At 35.9% G+C, this 22304-nt stretch overlaps 1 protein-coding gene across 1 annotated transcript in view; it reads left to right on the top strand.

The window, feature by feature from the left end:
- The window catches only part of LOC106064527 (receptor-type tyrosine-protein phosphatase alpha-like), a 75653-nt gene that overhangs the window by 41718 nt on the left and 11631 nt on the right, over positions 1-22304 (top strand). The window contains exons 12-22 of the mRNA XM_056028745.1: positions 1063-1194; positions 2892-2991; positions 6737-6813; positions 7540-7712; positions 8956-9043; positions 10098-10174; positions 13103-13139; positions 14312-14409; positions 15371-15490; positions 15598-15743; positions 16737-16872. Of these exons, the coding sequence (XP_055884720.1) occupies positions 1063-1194; positions 2892-2991; positions 6737-6813; positions 7540-7712; positions 8956-9043; positions 10098-10174; positions 13103-13139; positions 14312-14409; positions 15371-15490; positions 15598-15743; positions 16737-16872 (1184 nt within the window). The remainder of the gene's footprint in view (positions 1-1062; positions 1195-2891; positions 2992-6736; positions 6814-7539; positions 7713-8955; positions 9044-10097; positions 10175-13102; positions 13140-14311; positions 14410-15370; positions 15491-15597; positions 15744-16736; positions 16873-22304) is intronic.

Here is a 22304-nt window from a genome sequence, read left to right as displayed (position 1 = left end):
CATCTTACATAATAAAGTTTGTCTTTTTTAAACTAATAAATTCGTAAAGACGTTGTAGATCTATACATTTAAACAATCGAAGCGGTTTACAGTATTTATAAAATATTTGTAAAAGGGAAAGTATCAATAAAAGAACGATAATATATGTCAAAATACCACTGACTCACTGACTCTGTCTTGAATAAAGAAATCTACTTTACTGCAGTAAAGATCTGTAATAATTCCTATACAGGCTCATTTTTAACTCTTAGGTTTTCGATAAGACACGATTTTTACAGATTCTCATCCTAAACGACGATATTCTCGAAAAACGCAAAGCTTTTTATTAAACATTTCTATACTATCACAACTTTTTATTAACTGTTTCTCTCTTAACTGACGATACTAGCGTAGATTACACCAGAATGTGGTAAATAATTACGGAGAGAAAGAGTTAAACCTTTCTATACTATCACAACTACAAAACAAACAAAAAGTAAACAAGACGGGTGAAACGGCCCAGCATTTTTTGTCTTGCAGAAATAAATCGTTGACAACGACCTATGAGGATCCGTTATTTTCTTTACCTTACATGCAAACAGCGACCATGAACTGCTCTAAGATAATAAACATTGAGACATAAAAGTCTATGAGGAACCAATCATTTTTTTTTTCTACCAGGAGAAAGCTTTAATTAAAGTAAATATAGTCTCTTTGCTAGACTGAAAGATGAATAAAACAAGTTTTGTTGTACCTAGGGGCATTCAAAGTATTTAGTGTTTCAAAACGCCCAAGAAATAACTTCAAATGATAACTTGGTTTCTGTTTTTTTTACAAAGCTTATATCAACTCACTCTTTCCGTCTGTTTGTGTGTCTATCTGTCTGTCTGGCCAAAATTCTAAACACGATATTTCTCCGACGCCCAATCTCGGATCCAGCTAATAATAATACAAATAATAATAATAATAATTTTATTTATAAAGCGCTGTTACCAGACAAAATTTAGGCTCAAGACGTTGTGACACAATTAATATAAGCTTTGTTTTTTGAATATTATTTTTTTGTTGTTGTATTTTTTAAAGCCTGCAATCAAAGCATGTATGGACAAAACTGTTCATTTATGTGCCTATCAAACTGCCTCAATGGAACATGTAATAATGTAGATGGTTCGTGCAATTGTGTAGCTGGTTCTGAAGGAGCCGCTTGTATTCAAGGTAAGAGTGCGTTTTCAACTGTTTATGTGTTTCACAGGTTTCGTTTGTCATGTCAGAATAGAGGAATGTTACATTCTAGCTTAAATGTCACGTAAGAATGGGATTGCGGAGGCAGGGCTCGAACCAACAACAACAACCATTACCGTCCAAAGTGCATACCACACAAACATGGAACTAACTGTTAGAATTTCAATAGCTTGTTTGTTTTACATTATACGTATCAACTCCCAAAACGTGGTAAAGTCAAATGATAATCGCTCCTCCATATCGTAAATAAATACTTGTCTATCCTTCTATTATTCGGCTATTGTTTATTGTGACGATCATCTTGGTTAAAAAAAGACACACACAGTAGTCTCTTCAAAGACCATGAAGCAGTGGTTCTCAAAGTGGTACTTAGAGTATTGTCGACCCCCCAGGGGTCTACAATTATTTCCAAAGGTCCAAACGAGGCTGAAACAAAAAAAAAATGAATAGGGTCTGTGAGAAACAAAAGTGGGTTAGGGAGTTCCAACTAATGGAGTTACTGCAATCACACAATTATGATTAGAACCAAAGTGATCTTGAACGAGAGATGATCATTTTTAATTTTAATATCTTTTTTAAAAATACATAATTTAGCTTACTGGTAACTAATATTACCCATAGTCAAATCTATTAAGATATGTAGAAAGTTAATTGTTAATTATTTTTGCTCAATTTTCTTTTGTCAATCAAACAATTGCCTATGACCGTTTACAAAAAAAGTTTAGTGCTATAACACTGTTGTGACACAGCTAGGCTATTACATTAAAATCTCTGCCAACCGTGACACACGGTCAAGAGAGTGGACCTGGTCAGTAGTGGGCTGGAGACCGTGAAGTGTGTGTTGTAAACAAAGAGAAGAGAAAAAAAAAACATCGCGTGGAGTGGCTTGGATATAAATGTTAGCCTTGTACATATGTTAGTATTAAATTCTTTACAATTACAAGAACTTGTGTCACCACAAACACTATGAAAGTATCTAAATTGGAAGAGAGGGAAACCATATACCACACTGATAAAAAAAAAAAATAGATACTTATTTAAAATACTTTCGCTAAAGGTGAAGATAACCCACAATGAAATTATACTTGTTAGCACGTCTAAATACCCTAGCAAAAAAAAAAAAAAGGGGGGAGTGCTACATGAGCCTTTCTAACAACAAACACTCATACAAAAGAAATTACTTTATTCCAAGATAATAGCAGTATAGGTTGTAGTTAATAATAATTATAATAATAATAATAATCTTTATTATTTATAATATCAAAAAAAAAAAATTGCATCTTGTTGATGGTCGGTATGTTGATTCTAGATGGTGATGTTACACGCGAGTTCGTTGAAGACACAACAACAGAATAAATACTGAATAGATTCAATAACGCAGGCTGATAACTTCAAACAATTTAATGAGCAATAACAAGGGCACAGTCCTCTGTCGTCGCTAGCCTAGCGTCGTCCTCTAAGGCGTCTTGTCCGTTACTCTCTGTAGTTCGTAATCCTTCTTTTTAATTACTCGTTACGTCACTTAGGAAAAACCCGATTACTTTATCTTCAATTAATATCTTTCTATCTCTCTCCTCTTTGTCTCTAAGTGTTTCTTTTACGTTTCTTAATGCTATCTCGAAATAGAGGATAGAGAGAAGACTTGTCTAATGAAATTAATTGTTTTTCAGAATCTCAGGGTCCATTGGAATCCGTTGGTGTCATTGTTGGACCCATTGTGGCTGGGATAGTTGTGATAATAATCATCATAGCAATTGTCATATTATGGAGGTTTGACAAATATAGTAACATAGTGGTAGAGATATCTTCCTAGTTAAAGTTTTTCGAATAATAACTCACTAAAGTGACATACATCAACCAATAATGTTAGTAGGTCTAATTAAATACGTATGTTAAATCGTTATACATTATAAACATTTTCAAGTCAAGTGAATTAGTCTTACAAAGGTGTGACGATGTTGACGTAGATACTAAGATACGTATTTAACTCATTCAACAGGGCACATTGGATTAAATCAGAGGCGTAACTAGCCATGGGTCATCTTATGTGGTACTAAGATGTTGCCTTCTCTAGAAACGTCGCTGGATTATTTATTTATGTGTTGCAATCTTTAGAAGCAACGTCTTTGAATTATTTGTATATGCTATGAGCAGTGGCGGAGCAAGGTACTAGTGGACCCGGGTTCAAGAATATCTTGGTGGGACCCCCTCCCCAATAAGATAAATGTAGTGTGTGACAACACACTTGAGTAATCTTAATGTATTGGTACATTTACCAAAAGACAGCCAAATGCAATTAATGTAGCTTTTTAAAAAAATTAGACCTAATTATGTAACTACTTTTGGTTCAGTTAGGACTCCAACAAGTAATATAGTCTTAAAAGTCAATGTTTGTAAAATTTCTTAACAGAGTGAAATGATTTAAATGTGTTTGTTTCAAATTAGAAAAAAAAATGTTTTATGAGTTCTATTCTCATTCTACACATTTACTTTACTTTACAGTTCTTGGTAGCAAACTTTGAAACATTGATACAAACTAGTATCTACGTCCATTATTTAACAGTTCATACTTAGATGTAGCATTTAGTTGGTAACATTTTTCTGGCCTTCTAAGCAGAAAAGTCGTAAACAGTGCATCTGTTTGTAAGCTTTGGTCTGTTTCTCAATGGAAAGAGCACCAAGTGAAGCCAACCTACTCGTGTTATAGAAATTCTTAAATAATTTTTGATCAATCGAAATTTCGAAACTGAGGCTGTGCTGAACAAGCTGACTTAAAGTGAGAATTAAGATGCATGCTGTAAAATGTTTAGAAAAATTGATGACAAAATGTTGTCTATGATAAAAAAAACAGCCAAAATCTCGTGTTGAGCACAGATTTGATATGTCTTTATGAAAGACTTCTTTAAAGAATTGCATCTCTGAACAATGTTCTGTAGTAATATCATCTGGGCCTGATGAGACTAGAATTATCTTTTTTGACTAGAAGCATGTTGACATCATCCAACACTTTGCCGTTTGCACTTGAGACTGGACTTTTACTACTAAAATAATTTGACAATTTGTTTATGCCTATGAAATCGGTCATGTAATTGAGAAACAATGACATGAATGGTTAAGTAAAATACGTTGATTTTGAAAGTCTTCTCTTGAATTTTGAATTCTCTCTTCTTAGTTGGCTCATCAAATTACTTTTTAACTTTCTGAAATCGTGAGGAGCAAAAAAAAAAGTCTATCAACAGCCCAAGATTCAGCTACTTCAGCAGCCTCTATTTGATACTCATTGTCCAATGATTAACTTCATTCTAGTTCTTCAGTTTGACTTTCTGCTTCATGTAGATCTCGCTGCTCACTTTCCAACATTTTTAACACAACAACTTTGTACTTTACAAAAAGCAAAACCATATTAGCGAAGGGTTCTCAAAGAATTGCTGCTAGTTATTTTCGGTTCGATATTTTTTAAGCACAGCAGAAAGTCAATTAAGTTATGACAATAAAAAGCTGAATTTCTTTACTAGGATGTACCTGGAAAGTGTTATTTTAAATTTATTTTAGTGACAGAAAAAAGAAACAAATTGAGCTATTAAAAAAACAATAATTAACAGCTGTTTCGAGATTTTGATTTGTGACTATCTGGACGATCCTTATAGACCTAATTGTTATTGTCACCCCTCCCCTTTCCTTTTTTTGACTGTTCAACACATACAATAATTTTTTTTACTTAACCAAACTCTCTCTCTTCCTTTCCCACCTCCATTTCTGTAACGCTATTAATGGTTTTATGAATATACAAGGCAATTACAAAAATGGAACAATTTGGCAACAATTGTCACCTCAAATGCACGATCAGGGCTAGACACCACTGCAATAAACCTAATGGAAAGCAGCTTCTTACATTTAGATAATCCAAGCAGCTGGTATACTGAATCTAGCTTAAAACAAGTATTTATGTTTTAAAAGGAACTAGTCGACCGGCGGCGTAACATACGCGCTATTTTGCAAGGCCGGCCTTAGGCCACTGCAACCTATGCGACTGCAGTGGGCTCTCACATTTATACGACCCACACTTTTATATAACACGCGCTAATTCAAGGTGTATAAATTATTAAATTAAATCATTTTATAACTTAAAACAGATTTCCCGCGCCCTTCTGACGATTTACCGGGAGCTCCTGGAAATCTCCCGAAATTGCAAAAGATACGAAAATTTCCGTAAAATATACGGAATATATAGACAAAATTGTCATTTTGGGGTGTCATTCAATATGGAACATGCCAATCATACTCGCAATAAATAAAAACGGCATTATGCATTAGCATAATTGTGTAATCTGGTGAAAGAAGCTTCTCGCGCCTCAAACTAATGAAGAATTACTTGAGGTCAACAATTCTCAAAGATAGATTGAAAGTAATTGAAACATTTGGTAATTCTTCCTATTGAGCGTGATCTATGTTGGAAACAGAATTATTATGATACAATGTATGACTTTGCTACATGCAAGGCTCGTAAAGTAATTCTGTACGTAGTAAAGAATGAATAAAATGCAAAGACGAATTTATTTTCTAATACTAACTTTTAATTTTCACTTATTATCCGCTTCCATACCCAAACTTGGCCCCGCGAAATCCATTTCGCATAGTGCCCCACAATGACTAAGTCCGGCACTATTATTTTGTGACCGGTGAATATACATATTAGATTAGTTGTTCCTTTCCATGACTTCCTGGTCACAATGGTTAAGTCCGGCGCTGCTATTTAGTGTTTGTAAAATGTTTGTTTGTAAAATGTTTTACATGTTTCGGATGTTCCTTCAGAGTTGAAGGACGAAGTGGGATGGGAGCGGGCAGGGTTTGATAAATCCAAACGACAGTCCATTGCGCAAACCGCACGACTAGGCAGCCATCCGTAGTGACCGTTGAATACTTGTTCTCCCCCTTCTTGTTTTTTCGTGGGGTGACTATCGGAAGAAATAAGAGAGTGATCTTTCCTTTACTTCTTCTTACTTCTTCTCGTCCAAACTCTTGAGCCATGAAGATAATTATATGTATAGATATTACGTTTTGGTATAAAGTTTAGAATATTTTGAGAGAGCTTTTTAAATTCTATGTTTAATCGGTTATTACAAAAGTGTTATTTTTTCAGTTTGATGTCATTATAAGTTTTCATGTGGACCCTAACTGATTATGTGTCTGAGGCCCAAGCGTAATGAACCCCGTTGCGCCTTTGTTGCTACGCCACAGGCAGTGGGCCCCTAATGGTCGTGGGCCCAGGTTAATTGAACTCCGTTCGCGTCATGGTTGCGACGCTACTGGTTATGCGTTTACTAGCAGCAATGTCACTGAATTATAATCTGTTGTGCTCAAACAAATTTAACAATTTTTAAAATATTCAGATGCTTTCGAACTTCTTGAAGGTGTTTAAATTTTTACTTTCTTATATGTTTGAGACAGTGAATAGATTCAATTGAATTTTTTTGTTTAAATAAAATTCAAATATAAATAATGCCTCATATTTTAGAAGAAAAAGAACTGCGAAATCAACAAGAGAGACCAACGGTCATATAAATCTTGCAGTATTAAACAAAAGTAATAATGGTAAGCCATTTTAGTAACATTACGCTCATTGTTATAATAAATATTTAAGACAATATGTATTTCAGCAAATCAAAATGGTTTTTAGCCTGCATGTAATTTGTATAACGGAATAGGTACACCAACATAGAAGCTGTTAAAGAGTGTAGACCATAGCCTCTTATACTGTTAATATAGAAATTTACTGAAAAATGTTAATGTATTTTTAAAGTCATTTTTAGAGTAATTAAGGATAGCAGACACTGTAAATGAAATTATGTTTTTAGATGTACACGTTTAGAAGTTTTTTAAGAACTATTGTCTAGTAGACAAAGATTTTGTCTGAGATCAAAAATATTTTGATTAATTTTATTAACTGGGTGGTTAAAATCACAGCAGCTTTAAACAACAAATGATTTTTTTTTTTTAAGTCATCTACCATTTGACGCCCTGCTTCTAATAGAAGTAAGATAATCTATCATATTCAAAACAAGTTTTTTTTTCTAAAGACAATCCCTCCTTTATGTATCTGAACCACCTTTGTAAAACCACCTTAGCTTTTATTAAACGATGATATAATGGAAAATATGTCCCAAGACTACAGACATATCTAAAGCCTTTAAACAAACAAACAAACAAACAAACAATATATGTATATTGAGATTTTTGTTTTTATATATTTATTACAGTTCAACAATTCCTAATACAACAAAATTAATTTATGTCTTTTATTTTGTCTATTAAAACCAGACCTCTATAAGTCTTCACTAGATGATGTCAGTAAAAGTGAAAAAGAATTCACGGAACTTAATCATCACTACAGTATGATTAAAGATGATAAAATGGACTCTCTGATCGCCATTGAAAGCTTAAACTCCTTTATAAAGTCTAAAAACAACGATTTTTATAGAACACAGTTTGAGGTAAGCTGGGACTGTATGTCTCTACGAGTACAACAAGATTTAAAATAAATGAGATAATGTGGTGAAATTATAACTACATGTTAAGCAAATAATATCCTTTGAGGTTAATGTTCGTAATACTATCGTTATGTCAATCGTCCAAAAGGAAACAGATTTTTTTTTTCTGCTTTCATATTTTTCAAAACTAATATCTTGTGCTCTGTTTAGTTAGGTGGACTCAGGGGCGTCCTTGAAATCTCAAAATTAAAATTTCCAGTCTTCAATGAGATTCTAACCCGGAATCCAAACGCTTTTCGACTCAGCTATTACTCTCCATCTGCAGTGTATGCAAGGGATACTACTGTCGATATATCTTTTGTTTCTTTTATATTTTACTAAAACTGACACAATAACATTTATAGTGCTTTTTTTAAATTAAAATTCAATTTTTATAGTTAAGTATCAAGTACTTCTTCAGGGACAGAGTTAAATTTCTCTGGTATCAAACTTGATTATATAGTGATTCAATAGCAATACCATTTTTAGTAATAAATCTCCCTACAAACTGATAAAAAGACAATGCTAATTTACATGATCAGTCCCCACCCTCTCCCCATATAGCACAATAGGATCCTTTATCTCCTTGGGTATGCAATGCACTTTTCATCAAGTAAGTAAATCAAAGGTCAAATGAAGTTTAACTAAGAAGTATGTGGCACAGATCGATACTATGATAGGCCGTTCTCCTCAATATTTCGTCGTAGGTACCTGATTGGTTTGACGAGAGTAAGATCATCCTCGTGCCCAGCAAGATGTCTTGAAGTCTGTTTTCTATACGTCAAAGACCTTAACAGAACGATGGTTCTGGGATTAATAAAAATTCTGGAGAAAGATAAACTCTAAAATCGCATTGTCGAAGACGTCTAATTGAAAAGAGCTTTTTGAGTCAATCTTGTTACAGCGGCCATTTGCACACAAAAAAAAATGGAAAGTCAATGCTATGATAAAAGAAGTGGCTTGACGGTTGGTTTAAATACTTACGTCTTCTTTCCCCAACATTTATTTATGAACATTCTTGAAAATTTGATCATGATGTATTTCAATCTTCCATACAATTACACTTGTTCTGTGCCGTCTATCAATAATCATTATTCTAAAATAAAATTGAGTTTGTGCCGAAGTTTGCTTTTACATAATCTTTACGTGGTACCTTGTGTGTACGCGAGATTCAGTCCACTATTTTATTATTATTATATGCTTTCAGAGAATTCCTGCAGTGACGAATGTGACTCAAGAAATAGGATTAAACAAAGAAAACAAACAGAAAAATAGATATAAAAACATTTGTCCATGTAAGTAAGAGTATGAAATAGTAATGTCTTACAAAACAACATACTTTGTACATGTGCATTAGGAAAGCATCATAATCATTACCAAAGTTTTTTTTTATTTGGCAACAAAATCTTCTTAGCTGTTTCTTTATTGATTTTTTTGTTGTTGTTTTTTGTGTTAGTTTTTTTGTTTGTTGTTTTTTTTTTTTTTTTTTTTTTGGGGGGGGGGGTGGATTTGCTAAACATTATATTGCACAATTATTTCTCGCCACTTCGCACTTCAGCTTTTGAGGCTTTGTTTTTGAGTGTTTGTTTGTTTTTTAATAGAGAATAATGAAAAAAGTTCTTGTATCTTTTCTTTTTCGTATTTTTTTTTGGCAACATTCAGTCGGGGGAAATATATCTAAATATTTATTGAATATTTGCACGAAAAAAATCTGACAATTCATAAAGATGTATATAAGCAGATTAAAAATATGGATTCTAGCAGAAGACGCAAGGCACCTACGCCAAATGGTTAACTACACATTACTGGTTGCTAATGATGTATCCAATTCCTGATTGGCTTAATACATTGGCGAGAGAGCGAGATTCGTTGCTATTTTGTTTCTATTATTAACGTACTGTGTCTTATCAACTGTACATATGTACAGCAGATTGTGTTGTGTAGGTTCATGTAACGAAATAGCGAAAAAAAAAGAGGGGGGGGTAAATCTTTAGTAAAGTGTATAAATGCTTTAAATAAATATACCGTTTCTACTCTCCGGATTTTGGTTATTGTGGTTGATTTTAAAACGTAACTTCTGCGATGAATGAAGGATCACTGTATTCGTATTTTGATTTTAAAGGCTCATCTAACACTTTTTTTCCTGGTATGTGGTCATAATGAAAAGAAAACGAAGACTCCATGAAGATATTGGCAAATTACGCTTTTGGCGAAAGCCAGAATTTAAACATAATAATTTAAATGTCAATTAGAAAAGTTATTTTACTAAAAGAGTTCAATATTAAGTGCAAAGATATTTTTAATTTGTTAATTAGTCACCAAAGACCTGTTTTTTTTTCTTTTCTATAGATGATCATTCAAGAGTTCATCTTAAAATTAACACCGAGAGAAATGAAATGGATTATATCAATGCTTCCTATATCAGGGTAAATATTTTATCCTTTTCGTATTGATTTCTTGACTTTTTTAAAAAATAACTTTTAGGTCGCATATTCGTAGTGGGCACAACCTTCAGGGCGAAACCGTGTGAGTCTCATCGCACTAGGGCACCGTGTTGAGAACTCTATCCTCTGATAACACGGACAAGGAAAGCGGCAGTTCTTCTCAGAGTTTCTCTGTCTCCGTACAGAGCCAACTCCTCATGCGAACCAGTTTTTATTTCACTCAAATGGCCATTCTTGGGGTGTAGTGTTGCGCACTCGTAGAGGATGTGGTTTACCGTCTCGACGTCATCCTGACAATGCATGCAGCGTGAATCGATTGGACAGTGTCACGTTCTGTACCTAGCGTTTGTAACCTGGTCTCCCCTGTTCAGCTGCCACCACTCGTCCGATTTGGAGGGCCCTTTTAAGTTTTGACAGACTTCCCTGCCCGTGGTACCGTTTTCCCAGCTCTTACACCATTTATCTCTTGCCCACTCGTCTACAATCGCACGCGCCTGCTCAAAAGTATGTGGCTTGTCCACAGGGTCCAGCTTTGTGCCGAGCTTGGCTAATAAGTCAGCCTTCGTGTTACCTTCTACCCCCGCATGTCCAGGTACGTATTGGAATGTCGTCCGAATTTCGTGTGTTTCTTGGAGGCATCCCACGCACGCCAGTGTTTTTGCCAGTGGTTACGGGAGTGTTCCAGCAGAGTTTTCAATGGCCTGTAGACACGACAGAGAGTCTGTGAATAGCACAATAGGACTGGGTTGTGCTGTTTTCTCGTTTAGTCGTTCTTCAATGTACTCTGCTGCATTTCATCAGGGCGAAACCTAAAACCTGGGTGGACACGGTTCTCGAAAACAGCTCAATTTTCCTCCAAATTTGTAGCTCGTTAGCCACACAAGGAAAACTCTAGTTTGACCTTTATAATTTTTCAAAGTATAAAAAGAAACAAATTTAAATTTGGCTAGAGGACTAGAAAAGCTTTCTCTTGTTCAGACTATACGTCTTTGCGTATTTCCGCATGCAAGCGATATTCATTCAAGGCTTCATTAAATTAATGTTGATGAACATTTAGCGCATCGTCTTCTAAGTCTCGGTGTAATAGATTAGAATTTCATAAAGGTCTAGTCCATGGTCGGGCAACCTTTTTATATCGAGGGCCGCATTAACAAAGATTTGGGAAGCGGGGGCCGCACACACACACATATAAATATAGAAAATAACGCTAGCTGAATGTCTATAGTGCCTTTGAATTCACATTTATACTGTATATACATTTATATTTCATCCTTTTCACTCCCAATTGAGGAATTACAACAAGAGTTAGCAGTTTCTGAAACTGTTGTACATATTGTGAAGTATTTAAGTGCTTACACTTGAGCTTAATGTGGAACTGAACTAGCTTACAAGTTGTTTTCCTTGTGACTGCTGTCAAATAACAGTCAGTCAGCATCGACTTGTTCTTACAATTCTTTATTTTCCAAAAGAAATAAAAGCTTGCTGAGAGATATATGTGTGACCCAAATAATGTGAAAGTTTAGCGTCAAAGTATGTCTAAGTGTGGAACTACAGCTTCTGGCAACCATAAAACACCCGAGGAAGAACTGACTGAAACACTTCAGTATCAGGCCATAATTTGTGTTCAGGTATGTCCTCTGGAGCTGCATCCCTTCTACATGAAATGGTGAGCTAAGGACATAGAAAACTAGTTCCAAGTTCTTGAAGTTTTAACATTTGCTTTCAAATTCCTCAATCAAGGAATCCAAAGAATTCTTGTACTTTTCAACCATTTCGCTAGAAATAGTTTTACCTGTTTTCACTAGCTTGTCAGGAGAATTGGGAAAGCTTTGTTTGAAATTTAACATGCACATACATATGAAAAAACAACAACATTGCAATACTACCTATGAAATACTGTAAGTTTCTCTTCCACTCTTCATTAGAAATATTTGTAAGAAAGTCCCATTCAATGTCTTTCAAGAAACATAATAATTTCTTCCATGCTAAGCCAGTGGGTAAAACGAATACTACTGTCGATTGGAATGTTTTGTATCCAAATCCTCCAATACTTCTCGGAATTGCCTGTTGTTAAGACCCCTTTCTCTGATAAGTTTCATCACTGAGAATATGGTTCAGTAATATGTTTGACATTCACTGCAGCCGTTTAGAACTTATGATTGGGATAGTGTTCTTTCATTTATTCATAAAAACTGTTTTTCTCAGTCAAAGATTGGGCTCCATCAGTTGTTTCACTTGCCATCTTGTTCCAATCGAACCAAACACCTTCAACACTGTTCTTCATCGCATTGAATAAAAACTGGCCTGAGTTTGTATTTTTAACTAGATATTTCAAAATATTGACAATTAGCATCATCTTCGTTTACTTCAAATATCTTAGAATGACATGTACAGACAATGTTTCTTTAACCTTTTCATCATAAGTGATAGGAATCAGATGTTTCAATGATATATATATATATAACATTTCTATAGGTGTCAGTGGGCCGCATAAAACTCTTCGGCGGGCCGCATGTGGCCCGTTGTCCGTAATTTGCCCACCCCTGGTCTAGTCAATTTATACGTTCGCTTAACCATGATATTTTCTTAAGGAGAAAAGGGGAAGGGATATAAATTGTGTCATATTTTTTTAAAATTTAATATTCATAAATAAAGAAATAAATATAAGGGAGCCACATTTTTATATAGATCTAGGAGACACATACTTATGTGAATACATGTGTCATATTGTACACTAGTCCTGCTTTGCATTGCATATCGTATTACTTAAGAGTGTAACTGTTACAAATAGTTTTATTTTTTGAAAGTGTTAATTAAACAAACAAAAATAATATAGATGCTGATATGTTTATAGCTAAATTAGCAAGAGTACATGATTTATAGATACATAAAGTCATATTTTTGTTTTAGGGTTTTAACAGTGAAGTCAAGTTTATTGCAGCACAAGGTAAATTAAATTTCTTGTTATAGCTTTTTAAAAAATTCCCTAGACTCAACTAAGATATAACTTGCTGTATTTTTTTTTCTTATATTTAGCCACTTTTTCTATTTCCTTTGTGTTCGGTCAATAAGTAAGTAAAGTCCCCATTTCAGACCTTGCTATCCATGAAGCAGACAATGTGAAGACAATCTGTTTCTATGGCTGACGGTTAACGAGGAAGTCAGGTGGCCAACACAACGATCAACCTTCACTTTTTTTTTGCGACCATATTATCTACCAACTAGAGCTGAATATGTCCTGAATATCTCAAAACTCAAATTATTCAAACCTTCTGCAATGTGGGGGAGATAACGGAAGGGCAGGGTTCAAATACGTGACCACACTCCTGAGCACATAGCATACGATCAAGTAGCCAGAGTGTCATTTAAAGGGGAATCTAACGGTCAATAGCTCTATTTGTTATCATGATAACATATTAAGTTTCCAAGAGCGTTAATACTGCTCTTTATCGTGTTTGCGCTGGTTATAATTTTTCGTTCTTCTTTCTCGTTGTGCCTTGCTCAGACTTGAAGCAGAACATTACACGTCTCTAACCTGATACCCACAATAGCTGTCTTCACGAGAATATAAATTCTTAACATTTTGTTTGTGTTGTAAGCTCTTTTTATTCGTTTTGTACTCTGCTCCGATTTCTAAAAAATTATAACTTTATTTTGACCAAACAAAAGTTATGTTATAACCTTGCCATGCACACAACCATAAAGGATAGTGCAGAAAGAAGGTGCGCACTATCAGTGACTAGACAGGAAGGATGTTGACATTATTAGAGAGAGGGAACGATTTCCTCCCAAGTCTAGAGCTAATGATGTAAAGATGCTGGGCTCAAGACGTGTTGTTCTACATGTATTTGTGATGTCCTGTAAATAAACATCGATGTCTCGTTGAGTTTGCCTCCCTTCAGTTATACTACAGTATATTCACGTTCACTACGATAGTCCCCCTCAGCATAACTATTAGAACAGTCGCACTATCGATGCAAACTCGGACACCATATACACACTAACACCCACAACCAGCGCTTTCTAAATTGTTTTTCGGTGAGAACAAGTAAACATGTAGTTCCCTGTTAATAATAGTGTTTGATCTTTTCAATTTTAAATGAATGCACTTTATTTCAGGTCCCCAGAAAGCTACAATAAATGATTTTATCCGAATGTTGTGGGAGCAGAAGGTCGATGTGGTGGTGATGTTGACAGACTTAGTTGAGGGCACTAAGGTTTGTTTCTATTCAGAGTCTTGCACAGTTAAATTTATACGTGTAAATTTTTCTATTTATTCTTTTCGAACTATACACAATCTATTGGCCAATAGCACAGCAGAGTGAAAGGGAGAGGGAGACATGGATGTAAAAGAGTTGTGATTAAATAGTGATCGTATTCCAAATACGTACAAAACCTTTAATGGTTTAGCGAAAGCTTGCTCTTTCTTTTTAAACAATTTTCTCTCTTTCTCTCTCCATCTCTCTCTCTCTCTCTCTCTCTCTCTCTCTCTCCCACACACAAATCTGCCTCTTGACTTTCACCTTATGGGTGCTGTGACAGTTCGCGTAAGGAAAATCCTTCACTTTTCACAGTCTGCAGCTGTTCTTAGCAGGATTTCAAGACAAAGGCAAGCCAGCCTTTCTTTTAACGACCCTTTTTTTGTGCTCCCTCCACTGTACCTTAAAGAATGACCTTTGATAGTGAGTCATGTCATACAATATTACCAGACCAGCTCAGGTTTCGTCTCTTCACTGTGTTCTGGTGTTATTCACTTTGCCAACAATAGTGTTGACTTGTAAAAGTAAACTTTCTTTTTTTATTGGTATCTGATACCTACCATTCTTCTGTAGCATTGACTTTCAAATCTTTTGATTCCTCTTTCAGCCTCAGCATTCGTGTGTCCAGCTTTCACAACTATATAGGGGTATAGAAACCATTAACGAAGAATTCAATTTTAAAGTTACTGGGAAGCTGATGTTAATCTTTCAGTTTGGTCATAGCATCTGATGCCAAGCTTAAACCTTATTTTATCTCTTTTAAACTGGAGATTGATTTTTATTAAGATCATTTAATAAATTATTGTTATACCTTTTCGTATGGTGGTAGATAATCTAAAATCTATTAGTGACCCTAACTTTTGTAGTCTCTCGAAATTGTGTAATGTTTATTTAAATTACGTGTATTAAATTTTGTCAGGTTAAATGTGAAAAGTATTGGCCAGACACAGACAAAATCCAGTTTGGATACATTAAAGTCAAGCTAGGATCAACACAAGTGTTTGCTGACTACACCATTAGAAAACTTGAGCTATCAAAGGTAATCAATTTCAAGCTAATAGTAAATTGAAAATATAAAGTCAATTTTTTTAAAAACATTTATTCATGTTTAAATAAAATATGCAAACTATCTTGTTCTTTTTACAGAAAGGGGAAGTTGGTCATATTTTTACCCAGTTTCATTTCACATCATGGCCAGATAAAGGAGTCCCATCAACTCAGTGGAGTCTTGTAGACGTTGAACAGAGGGTGACTTCTATACCTACAAACAAACCAATCGTTGTTCATTGTAGGTGAGTTGAAATATTAGAACTGGTAATGAAATTTAAATTATCCAAAAGAGACTGACAAAAACATCTACATATTTTCTTCTTCATCCAGCAAGTTTTGTTGTTGTTTTTTTTTTTGCTGCTGAGCTATAATCTCTTGTACTATCTTTGATTTAGAATTTTTTAGATCAATGATTAATAGCATAATTATATAATATGCAGATTGAATGTCATTGACATGATGCCTTGTGTTCGAACCCAATTTGTATGAGGACCTTTAGTAAATTTTTGCAAAAAAATTATTAATAATAATACCTTCAAGAACCTTAACAGGAACATTCTCGCCTGTGAGAGAGCGTACTACTGCAGTGCTGCCACATCACCAGAAAGCTCCTCAGTGGAGACAGATAAAGAAAGTACATTAAATTTTGTATCTCTTTAACGAAACTCGATCCTGGCAGTACCAGAGAACGAATAGTCTTTCGTTTCTAACATAATAATAATAATGATTTTAGCTCTTCCAGAACCTTCCTCTCCCCAACCCAGAAAAAAAATCAGATTTTTTTTAAGATGATGGTGTAGTTGTTGGTATTTGGGATATCATATTTTAAACGTATGTTGACCCTTTTTGTGATTTTACCAAGGTTATATCCACTTACTCCGTCTGTGTGTCTGTCTGATCTAAATCCTTTAAACGTTATTTCTCCCCACAAAATTGTTGTGGATGACAACTTATAAAGAAATATAAAAAAATATTAGATAATCACTTAGTCGTCATAAATTAATTTTGTTTTAAATGGAAAATGCACTAAGATTAAGAGAGATATTCCTTGTAATAACGACTGATAGGGTGCTCCACACTGAGACACAACTATAGCAACCAGCACGGCCTGCAAACAGTGAGAATACTCATGCACATTTCACTCAATATAAGCGATGTATTTTGTTGTTGTTGTTTTTTAAATTGACTATTGTATTTTTTTACATTGAACTTGTTTATATCATTTTGTCTGACAGCGCTGGAGTTGGTAGAACTGGTACATTTATAGCTCTCTACAACATCATGAGACAAGCAGAAGAGACTGGACTTGTAGATTTTTTCAAAACTGTTTCCAAGTTAAGAGAAGACAGGATCTTCATGGTTCAAACATTGGTGAGTGATAGTGTTATTTTGAAACGTTTCTTTTCTTTATTGAGCAGGCCCACCGCCATTGGTTGTGGTGAGGGGTGGGAGGGCAAGATGGGAACCAAGTAACAGATTCTAGCAGAAGAAGGGAACTATATGCCTTTTGATGCGTCATCTATGTCACAAGCATACCTATTTAAACATTTCTTTGTCGGAGGGGTAGGTGCAGGATAAGACAGAGGGACTCACCCATAGAAGAATATTTCTTGCGGTGTGGCTGCATTGGCAAATTTAGAGAAGAGGGCGAAATATATCTAATGTCTAGTCATAATTTTACAATTTATAGTAAGTTTTTTTTTTATTTTGAGATTATTAATAATAATAATTTTAATTGTATTTATAAAGCGCTGTTAATAAACAAAATGTAGGCTCAAGGCGCTGTAATAACATTACAAACACAAACACGACAGTTAGAATGACAGTTAATCTAAAAAAATGTTTAAACAGATAGATCTTAATGTTCTTCTTAAAAGTGGTGTAGCATGTTGTCTGTCTGAGATCAATGGGGAGTGAGTTCCAAACCTTTGGTCCGTGCAATCAAAAAGCCCTCAGACCTTAGCTTTTGAGGGAGAAACGTGGCACCACTAAAAGCGTTGAGTCCATTGAGCGTAGGGTTCTCTGGGGGACTTATGGAGTAATAAGTTCGCTAAGGTACAAGGGCATCTCATTGTTATTTATACACTTATGACAAAGTGTGGCGACCTTGTAATCGATTCTCGCTTTCACGGGAAGCCTATGGAGCGTGGCAAGAGCGTAGTAGCAGAATCTTGAGTTTATTCTCAACCATTCAATTGCTCACCCTTGCAACGGTACCACTGATTTTCTGTGCCAGATGCGACACCTCTGAGGGTACTGAGGAATGATATAACTGTGAGTCATCGGGAAAGAAATGGTTTAAGATGCCTGTTGGCCGTATGACACCTCTGAGTGGATATGTGTACATAGTGAACAGTACTGGGCCTAGAACTGATGCTTAGGTTACTCCGTACTTCAAGAGTAAGTTTGTTGATTCTGTCCCGTTAACGACGACACTTTGGGTGCTTTCAGTCAGGTAGGATCCGAACACTTTAGGACAATTCCTGCTAAACCAAAAGTGGCAGAGAATCTGGCCATCATAATTTCATGGTCTAGCGCAGTAATTCCCAAAATGGTCTATATAGACCCCCCCAGGGGTCTACGAAAGTGAGAAAAAAAATTGGGGATCTATGAGATTTCCATGGGGGTCTACGAAAATTGATTTCATTTAAGCAGGTCGTGACTTAATTTTCATATTTCATCATTGTAATTATTTCATACACTAATATATGATTTGTACCTTAGTTAATCCTTTCTATTTATCATGTTATTCAAAAGAAAAATTGTTATATTTAATTTCAATACTTATAAAAATAGCTTCATTTTTTTCTGCATCTAACAAAAAGAAATGTAGATTATACAGAGTTGGTACTTTAAAATTGGGATACATTTCTTCCTTGTCAAACAAGCGGTTGCCAAGTGCCCTTTTTATGACGATATGAAACTTTTTATCTGAAAAATCAATTGAGACGATGCCACCCTGATAAAAAGATAAAGGTTTCAAAAACTTTTGAACTCTCAAAGCTAAAGTACAGAATAGACCCGCAAAATCTCTCTTCAACATCATATAGAGAAGATGGTGGTTTGTGAACTTCTTTAAAAATCTCTTCAATAATAGCCAAATACGGAAAACTGTCTAGATAAAACATTGATTTTACCAGTTGTTAATGTAGTTTTAAAAACTGTTTTACACAAACGTACATCTGATATTATTTTAAACAACTTTCTTTAACCAACAATACAGTAGACACATCGGTGGTATGAGTTATAACAAAAGCTTATTGTGTAATTCTTTGCAAACAACATATACAGTTTGGGATTAGTGGCCTCGCAGGCTCTGACTGGGTGTAGCGGATGTGTGCTGCATACTGCCTAAGGGTCATCTGCTCCTTATTTCTTTGGGGTTGACCCAGGAAACTGTTCCTATGTTTGGGTAGATCTGAAAGACAGCAGAGGCTTGAATTCAGTTTTCCCCCCTGCTAAGTGGATTGCTAGCCTAGGTAAATGATTCCCTCCTGCACAAAAGCTTACTGGTTTAGGCGCCAGTTACTTCTCCTCTTCTCCTGTTTTGAACCAGACGCGAAAGATAAAGAAATTTAAAAACAGTGACACGTAAAGCAAATTAATTAATATATATATTGTTTGAAGTAAGAACTACTTCATAGAACGACAAATTCCTATGTGAAACATAATATCCGTAGGAATGGATGATGAACCTGCAAAAAAAAAAAAAAAAAAAAACGACACACATATTCACTGTCTTTTGGTGGTTCCAGTAGAGAATATCAATTGTTTTGAATTTTATCAATAAATATATTACAAATAAGCTTTAAATTTCCTATTTACTCTTCGACTCACTACAGTAAGAAATTACTTTAAACAATGGAGTTTGTGAATTTGCAAAAATGCAGTACCGGTATAATCTAAGCAGGGGGTCTACCCAAAAACCAGGAAACATGGCAATGGGTCTACGCGACAAAAAATGTTTGGGAACCACTGGTCTAGCGTATCAAAGGCTGCGGATGTGGTGGAATAAGTCTGCCGATCGGTCCGTTTGCACTTTCCGATGGGGACGATGGCCTGCGACTCCTAGGGGTAAAGTCTTAGAGCCACAACGTGGTAAATATTTTGTTGGTGTTGTATAGGCACGTTGACGGGTGCAAGCAAGAACCAAAGCTTAGGGATTTTGTGGAAGAAACAAATATATTTAATAAAGATTAATTAAGAAGAAATACAATCAGCGAGTAAGGGGGTATGTACAGAATGATTTAGGATTTTATGATAACGTTTTAAGATAATATCATCACTGGGATGTTGCTTCATAAAAACTCGTGTATGGTTTGCTTATTCGGCTGTCTCTCACTTATCTGTATTCAAGGTTCACTTTCGGGGTGGGGTAAGTTGAAGCTCCGTTGTGCTGGCAGCCAGTTACTGGTGCCTTGCGGAAAGGCAGGCACTAGTGTGATGAATATGGGGATGCCACGCGTGGGCTTACTACCGTAGTATTATCCGGTCCTGGGACTTCAGTCTGGAATGCCTTCAGTTCTGGTCGAGGGTGATGAGTGACTCACCCTCAACGGGAATGTGTGGAGAGCTTCTGAGGACTGCCTTCAGGCAACAAAACACGACAGCCCTGATGTAGGAGGCTATGAGATGAAGCATGAGAGGAGCCTAAATTATTAAACCATACAGGCTGGTTGGCGAGGGGCGCATCCTTGATAGGAGCGTCTCCCTCAGGCTAACTAAGATACTTGCTAATCAGCATTTCATTAGGTCTATTAATAATTGTTCTACAAATAATATAGTAATAATAACACAAATACATTTATAAATGTACAAGGCAGGGGCATAAATGAGGAGGGAAACAGGGGGACCATATTACAGGGTTGTAGCCCCTGTGACCTCATTGACCAACAGGTAAACAAGTCCACGGTCTCTCGTGACCAGAGGACCGTGACAAGAAGAAGGGAAAAAGGGGGGGGGGGTAGAAAAGGGCACATAACCATGCAGGCCGACAAGCCGAAAATAGTGGGGTAGACACGCGAGACTGATTCTCAGGCCTAAGGATGCATGGTAACAGCACAGTATGTGCATAGCAAAAACAAGCATAATTATAATGTATATATATGTGCACATATACAGGTACATATGCAGAGGTAAGGAAATAACCTAGACGTGAGTAGGTCCAGATGAATATGGATATGAATGAATAACAAATGCATAAACAATAGTGTTAACTAAATTGCAGGGTGGATGTCCCCCGTGGGGAGTACAGTTAACATTGACAAGTAAATGGGGAACACATATTCATAGAGATTTATAAATGTAATATTTGGAAGCAAACAAGTGTTAACATGGTAATGATACATGAACGTAAATGTTACAGGCGAAGACACACTAAATAATAATGATAAAGTTTTTCCAACTCACCCACTTTGCCTCACACAAGTTCCCAACTGAATCGTTGACTTGAGAGTCTTCTGACTTCTCAGTGATTCTGATCTAGAATGGCTTTAACCTGAAACTTTCGTCTCCGGCTTTTATAGGTTCCCGAGCGGTATGTTAAAGTAGTGACGATTCAATGGCCATCGAGTCTTTTGAGTTTAGAATTGTTAAATTGGACCAATCTTTTCATTTGGGGCTCACCTGACTTTTTTAACCCGCGACCTGGGGGGGGGGGGGGACGAAGGATGATGAAAGCGGAACCATGCAACAATTATCAGGCTGGACGATCGCTCGATGGCACAGCGGACAGGAGCGATTTGAATAGCCATGGGCGTTAGGAGTGTCGACTCAAAGTTATGTACGTGGACACCAAATTTTAATGTTCCTGGACTTTACGGTTGCGTGCTTTTGTTTCGGCGTTTGGGGCGTAACTTTCAATTTTAATGTTCCTGAACTTAATGGCTGCATACGTTTGTTTCGGCGTTTGGGTGTAACTTGGGATGTGTGTTTATAGTCTTTAATTTGGTGGCTTGATCTAACCTTGGTGTAATAGGATATTTGTGTTCACTGGTCAGTTTAGTGTTGAGGACTAATATACAATGCTAAACTGGTGATTAAGAGGGGGGTAGTTCCGCACTGGTCAGTTCTGTATTGAGAGGACGTATTTCGTCAAAGCGGCCAAGTCCAGCATGGAAAGAATTGAGATGTGGCCTATGTCGGAATTGTGAAGTAAGTCCTTTAGTACCCTGACCACTGCTGTCTCTGTGCTACGGCACTTCCTATATGCAGATTGAAATTCTTCCAAGAGACAGTACTGTTCAAGATGAGAAAGAATTTGCGCTAACACGATGCGCTCCAGAAGCTTTGACAGGAAGGGAAGAATTGATACCGGGCGATAGTTTTTTTTAGACATTCCGGGTCAGGACTGGATTTTTTTAATAAGGGCCTGACAAGTGCATGCTTAAATTGCTGTGGTACAATGCCTGAAGTCAGTGAAGAGTTCACAATGTTAGTAATTGTGGGTACAAGCTCATCTAAACATTCAAGGAGCAAGGAGGTTGGAATGGGATCAAGGTCACATGACTTATTTGGCATCTTTAAAATAGTACTTTTGACATAATCTTCAGATACACGCTGAAACTCGCAAAAAGGAGAATTTTGAAACATTGGAGAGTGGTCAAGCTGTGATGAGAGGGATGGCAGGGTTAGGTCATTTCTAATCTGTTCAATCTTGCAAATGAAGAATCTATTGAAGGAATCAGGGAGTTCAGATACTGGGATAGATGACGGCAGACATTAATTAAATCATTATTAATGAAGGAAAAATTCCTAAATTATTAATACTTTTTTAATCTTTTTGTGTAATCATTACTTACAGT

The sequence above is a fragment of the Biomphalaria glabrata genome, chromosome 5, assembly GCF_947242115.1.
Source record: "Biomphalaria glabrata chromosome 5, xgBioGlab47.1, whole genome shotgun sequence".
In the NCBI taxonomy this organism is placed as follows: domain Eukaryota; kingdom Metazoa; phylum Mollusca; class Gastropoda; family Planorbidae; genus Biomphalaria; species Biomphalaria glabrata.
The sequence above is the reverse complement of the archived record's forward strand: the minus strand, read 5'-3'. Positions and strand labels throughout refer to the sequence as shown.